At 31.7% G+C, this 6,552-nt stretch overlaps 1 protein-coding gene across 1 annotated transcript; it reads right to left on the reverse strand.

Annotated features, from left to right (window-relative positions):
* Positions 1-3,309: 3,309 nt before the first annotated feature.
* Positions 3,310-3,829, reverse strand: LOC108852732 (uncharacterized). Its single transcript, XM_018626224.2, has one exon. It carries the CDS (start codon positions 3,746-3,748, stop codon positions 3,545-3,547), a length of 204 nt encoding a protein of 67 aa, XP_018481726.1. The 5' UTR covers positions 3,749-3,829; the 3' UTR covers positions 3,310-3,544.
* Between the last annotated feature and the right edge of the window lie 2,723 nt (positions 3,830-6,552).

Raw genomic sequence — 6,552 nt, forward strand, 5'->3', positions numbered from 1 at the left:
TCGAGGGCTACATTCCTCGAAAATTTTCGAGGAAACTGTCCCTCGGAATATTCCGAGGAACTGAGTTCCTCGAAAATTTTCTGAGGCCTCTTCCCTCAGTATATACCGAGGGAATGGTTCCTCAATATATATCGACGACCTCTTCGACGAACGGCTGTCCTCTAAATCTCTTCGGAATTGTTGTTCCTCGAAATTCCGTCACAAAATTTCGAGGAAATTTCGAGGGAAAATGAAATTTCGAGGAGTTTTTTTCGAGGGACTTTTTCCTCGGTATGTCGTCGGAATACGGTTATTCCGACGACATACCGAGGAAAAAGTCCCTCAGTATCAGCGTGTTTTCTTGTAGTGAAACCATCAAATCATCCTTCAAAAGAATCAGAGACAAAAGGATCTCCTCACCAGAGATTCATCAAGTGGTATCAGAGCAGATCTGAAGGCTCGTGATCTGAGTTCGATTCTGAAACTTTTCAACTTCTCTTCTTTGTTTTGGGAATCTTTTTTCTATTCTCTGCAATTTTCTCAAAAATCTCTTATATTTTTATCTGTATAATCTCCAAGAGGGGCAATCAGTTTAAAAAAATATATTTTTTCTTTGAAAAGTTGAAGAGAAATCCAACTTGGCTGAAGAAAAATCCAACCTGGCTGAGGAAAAATCCAGCCTGGCTGAGAAAAAAATCCAATCCTGGTGTTAAAGCCTCTTGCAAACAAAAATCTTGCAATCTGTCTATCTATTTCTTCTGTTTTGGGGTTGGGGTTTGTTCTCTGAAGTTTGATCTTTGTTTGTTGTTGAGCTATTGGATTCACAGAAAAAAATTTACAGAAAATAAGTGAGAAACAGTTGAGAGATTTTGAGGCTTTGGCTATTCATATGTGTGCTAATTTTTTTTTTTTGAGATTGTAACATGAAATCATGGCTGTAGTTGTCAGTAAAAGAAAGGAGGCATCAACTGTGACTTTTAAAAAATTGCAGATGGAAGCAATGATGTCTAAGATCATGAAAAGAATGAAAAAGACCGATCTTTTACAAAAGAAACATGCTGATGATTTCTTTGGTAATGTTTCTCAGGTTCAGATGGATGCTAAGATTAAAAGGAGGAGCATGATACAATTTTTATGTGGCAGAAATGACCATACTGACTACTTGGATTGGGAGCAGAAAATGGAACTTGTCTTTGAAAGCCAAAATTATTCAGAAAACAAAAAGGTTAGATTGGTTACATCAGAGTTCTGTGGGGATGGCATTCAATGGTGGGATCAACTTGTTAATACCAGAAGAAGGACAAGAAAAGCACAAGTTGCATCCTAGTTTGAGTTGAAACACTTCACGAAGAAACATTTTGTTTCTGGTAACTACAGCAGAAAACAACTGAGACAGGCCAAAGAAGAGACCAGACGTTGTCATGATCCTGATCACCCAAAAAAGTCTCAGACACATAAGCAAAAAAATCCAAACCTCAGGAGTCAATGAGCCACTGTGTTCTAAGAAGAAAACAGCTATTCAAGAGCACATAAAAAATCAAATTTTCTTAGCCGAGAAACTCATAAGATTGAAACAGCAACTTCTGATTGTGCTAATGATTCTTATTTTTTGTCATGACAAGGAATATATGGGAGTTGAAGAAACCTAAAGAGCTTGAGAAAACACGTGGAGACCACACTAAATAGGAGAAATAAGTCTCAGATTGCTTGCCATGGTTGAAAAAGCAAAGAGAAACAAAGTTGCTATAAGAACACCAACATAGCTACCACATACATCTTCGCTGCTATAAGAACGCCGACACCTCAAGAAGAAGATGGACTTTGCACCATATGCATTAACAATATTGTAAGAGGAGAGATTATCAACTCATTGTCATGCAACCATATTTTCCATTGGACAAGACTTGGGTTCATCCCCTATGGTGAACTCTCAAATTCACTTCAATTGTTATCACCAATCAAAGTGCCATGTAGGATTAGTAAAAAAAGGAAACAAAATTAAAAAGAAAAAAGGGAAAGAAGTGAAAAATACGTCGACTAATTTTTGTAACGCCATCTATGGCTTTTTCTTCATCACCAACACATAATTTTAAAAGCTTTTTTATCATCTAAACAGAATATTGAAAGTTTTATTTGTCAAATTGGTATCTACAATCCTCTTCTCTTATATCTTAAACCTAAACCCAAAATACTAAACCCTAAACCCAAAATACTAAACCCTAAATCCTTGGGTAAACTCTAAACCCTTGGGTAAATCCTAAATCCTTGGATAAAAAGATATTCCAAAGGTTTAGAGTTTATCCAAGGGTGTAGGGTTTATCCAAGGGTTTAGGGTTTAGTTTTTAGAATTTACCCAAGGATTTATGGTTTAGTGTTTTGGGTTTAACAATTTGACAAATAAAGCTTTCAATATTCTGTGTGGATGATAAAGAAGTTTTCAATATTTTGTGTAGGTGATGAAGAAGAAGCCATGAATGGCGTTAAAAAAATTAGTCTACGTCTTTTTTATTTCTTTTCTTTTTTTTTAATTTTGTTTCCGTTTTTTATTAATCTTACATGGCACTTTAATTGGTGCTAACAATTAAGGTGAATTTGAGAGTTCACCACAGGGGGTGAACCCAAGTTTTGTTCATTACAAATTTAAATTGTCCAATATGTCAAGATACAATATTTTGATGGTAACGTTTTCCATTTACATGAAGAATAATAATTTACTGTCATAATAAAAAAAATTCAGTACACTATATTATTCATCGGTAAGAAAAATATTAACACATATAACATACACATAAACAACCGTATATATATACATATATTTTTTTTGATTAACCTGGGAGTATCCCGGACCTATGGAAGGGTTTAGACTAATCCCCAAAAAGAGGTGCAGCCCACGGATAGACCCTCTCTCCGGATATGCAAATGGGCCCTAAAGCATGGACCATCAGTGTTGATGTCCAGAAATCATGACTTAGTTTCCTCCAAGAGGGTTCGAACTCGCAACCTGGATGCAGGAAGGAGTCCGTCCTTACCATTGGACGATGATGTTCTCGACAACAACCGTATATTTACAGTTTCAAAACCAATAAAAAGTCCAAATTATCATAACCCAATTTTTCTTGATATAAAAACTGATGAAACTGAAAATTTGAAATAATAGCCGAGATGATACAAGAGGTTCATTATAGATACCTATATTTCTTGTTAGCCTGTCTTTTTTGGCTGTACAGCATTTGAATTATTTATGCACTGTAGTTTACCAATATCCTAGTCAAAACGTATACTTGGTCAACTCTCCATTTTTACATTAGAAAAAAAATTCAAAAAAGTATCTTATTCTTTAAAAATTTCAATAGAACTCTTTTTTTTTTTTTGAAAATAGTTTCAATAGAACTTTACAATACTAGTTTTCGTTCTTCTTGTTGGTTCATCTTATGTGAATTACTTTAGAACTAATTATCAAAGTACAAAACAGTAGTATAGATACATATATAAAACATGAAAGATAAATTTAAAGCATAGATAAAAACAATTAAAAAGAAATATATGTGTACGTATTGTGTAGAATTTAAGTGCCAGGAAAGTGAATGACGACGGTGAAGACAGTGACAAGGCCGAAGTAAATGAAGGAGTGAAGAAGGATTGAGTATCCGCTGGTCTCCATCTTCCCAAAGTCTACAAAGTTATTGTTGCCGGGAACCTGAAACAGCAACCCCGGCGTCAGAACAACGAACAACACCGTCGCTACAATTGCGGGTATCCACTCCGCCATTTCTTGATTCTTCTTCTTTGCTATCCAGGAAGAGAGACTTTGATAAAGATAAGTTATATTAATAGAGACTTAAAGAGAGAAACATATTTCTTGATAAGATCATTATAGTGACCTGGTATTATGTCAGCAGGGTCGTGGTCAAATTGTTGGTTGATGTCCCATGGAGAGATTCGCTAGACGATGGTTGGATGGTCACTCTCATCTCTAATATTGTTAATGATTGCATTAGTGCATTTGGTCTCGTTGACTATAAAGAAGTTGAAACTTCATCAAGTAGACTAATTAAGGAGGAAGTTAAAACGATGGTTGGATGGTCACTCTCATCTCTAATATTGTTAATGATTGCATTAGTGCATTGGGTCTCGTTGACTTAAAGAAGTTGAAACTTCATCAAGTAGACTAATTAAGGAGCAAGTTAAAATTTCTGATATATATATATGAACCCGTGTATTGCAACGAGTTTTATTTGATGCTTTGATTTAATAAATAACTTAAAAATAATAACTCATTTTACTATAGTTTTAAAATTATTTTTGCATATGTTGTTTGGAATTTATTTTAGAATTAAGAATTCGTTTTCACACATAAGATCTAGTTAATATTTTGTATTTTATAATCATGATCCATAGGTGAATTGTTACCAGCTATTTACTTAGGGTTAATGAAAACATACATATCTAAAATTTTAAACTGAACTCAACTCAAAGTAAGAATATAATGAAATAAAAAAAATTAAAGTTAAATGAGATCAATAGAGCAATGACAACTCAACTCAAGGTAAGTATATAATTCATATCACTGCTATTTTTACAAATCTTCTGTTGATTAAAAGATTTATAGTATCATGTTCATCATTAAATTCTCTTTTAAAAATATTATTAAATAAATTTTAAAATATCTCTTTTGCTTAGGACTTAAAAAATATGATACAAATAGTTTTTGTTTATAATTATTTATAAAATAAGAAAAAACAGCTATCATATATTTTTTTCCTGGTTTTAGGGTTATAGGAAAGGAAATTAACATGTTGACCAAAAAAAGGAAAGGAAACTAATATTACACAATCTTATAAAATTATAATTTTTAGAATTATAATAATATATTACTGTCAAGTGATTATTTCCAGTTAATATTAACTATTTAAAAAAAAATTCTATTTTCAAAATTCGTTTTTTTCAGTATCACTAATATTTTTACAATTTTTTTTGTTAATTAAATAATTTTTAGTATTATGTTTATCACTTAAAAATAAAAATTACTATTATATAACCTTTTAAAATTCTCTTTTGTCATGATTTTAAAAAAAAACTTATTTGGTTAGGATTAAAAAGGAAAAGTTATTTTAAAAATCTTGTTATTTGGGATTTTGAAAAAAAAAAAGAAGTTATTTTCACATAATGGCAGGTCTTATTGACTTATTCACAATACAATTTTTTTAATTGACACATGCCACAATCAAACAGAATGAAATATTTGAGGTTATTTTTTATAATTTATTATATAAAATTATTTTAAAAAGGAAATATTGTTATTAATAAGAAAAATAAGATTATTTTTACAAAATGTTTTTATTTAGACTTTAAAAAAGAAAATTTAATTATTTATATTTATTTTTTTCAAAATATTTTATGCAACTAACTTTTTAAACGTTTTCTGTTTAATTAATTATATATCTTGTATTTTACTTACAAACACATATTCATGATATTTAAATTGTAATAAATACCACTTTGAAAGGAACATTTAAAATTGACTCTAAATAATTACTTGATAGTTTTTTTATAACATCGTAGACAATATATAATTATAAAATACTATGTAATAGTAATTTTACTTTTCAAGAATCCTAAAAAGAAAATGTAAAGTATTATTTTTGTAATAATAATTTTTATTTTATAAATTTCTTTTAAATCTTAGGTAAACTAACAATATCTGGGAAAACGGCCAATTCCACCATAAACTTAGAGTCTCCATTGTATTCATACACAAACTATTGGATCAAGCCAAAAGCATCATATATTAATTTTTATTTTGAAATTCTCACATGAACTTTTCTAATCTGGTCAGTTACTACATAACCGGAATCAATTTCGATTTAGTTGCTACATAACCGGAATCAATTTCGATGTAGTTGCTACAAAAGCATCATGAATTAATTTTTATTTTGAAATTCCCACATGAACTTTTCTAATCTGGTCAATTACTACATAACCGGAATCAATTTCGATTTAGTTGCTGATGTGGTGCTTACGTGGACGCTATGTAGGAAATTGGTTTGATTCGGTTTGACATCTGTCCATTTTCTAAAAATCGAATAGTACAAAACGACGTCGTTTTGATATTTTAACAAAATTTGTTGTCAACGAGGATCAAACCTAAACTTAGAGTTCTTCAAAGAAGTGCTCAACCAGTAGACAAATTAAATTTCCAAAGATTATATTCCATTACAATAATACTTGAACTAAATATTCTAAATAAGAACGAACAGGTGTGAAGACACTCTGAGATGGGGGTGGCGCCACAGAGGAGATTGTCGCAGAGGGAACAAGTCATGCATGCCACCACCGTCTCCCTCTTTACTTTAGCCATCGTTTCTCCTTCAATTCTTCAATGAATCGCACGTAGACCACCCATGAAAGAACCCCCCCCCCCAGATTTACGTTCAACTCATTTTCTTCCGTGATACAGTCACACTCAAGCCTCAATCAAAAAAAGACGGAGAAGCAAATAATTAGTGGGTGATTTTCACGAAGATATTTGTTACTGGAGAGAGATTCATTGGAGACGATCTTGAATCGAAGGAG

Source organism: Raphanus sativus, chromosome 9, assembly GCF_000801105.2.
Source record: "Raphanus sativus cultivar WK10039 chromosome 9, ASM80110v3, whole genome shotgun sequence".
Taxonomy (NCBI): Eukaryota; Viridiplantae; Streptophyta; class Magnoliopsida; order Brassicales; family Brassicaceae; genus Raphanus; species Raphanus sativus.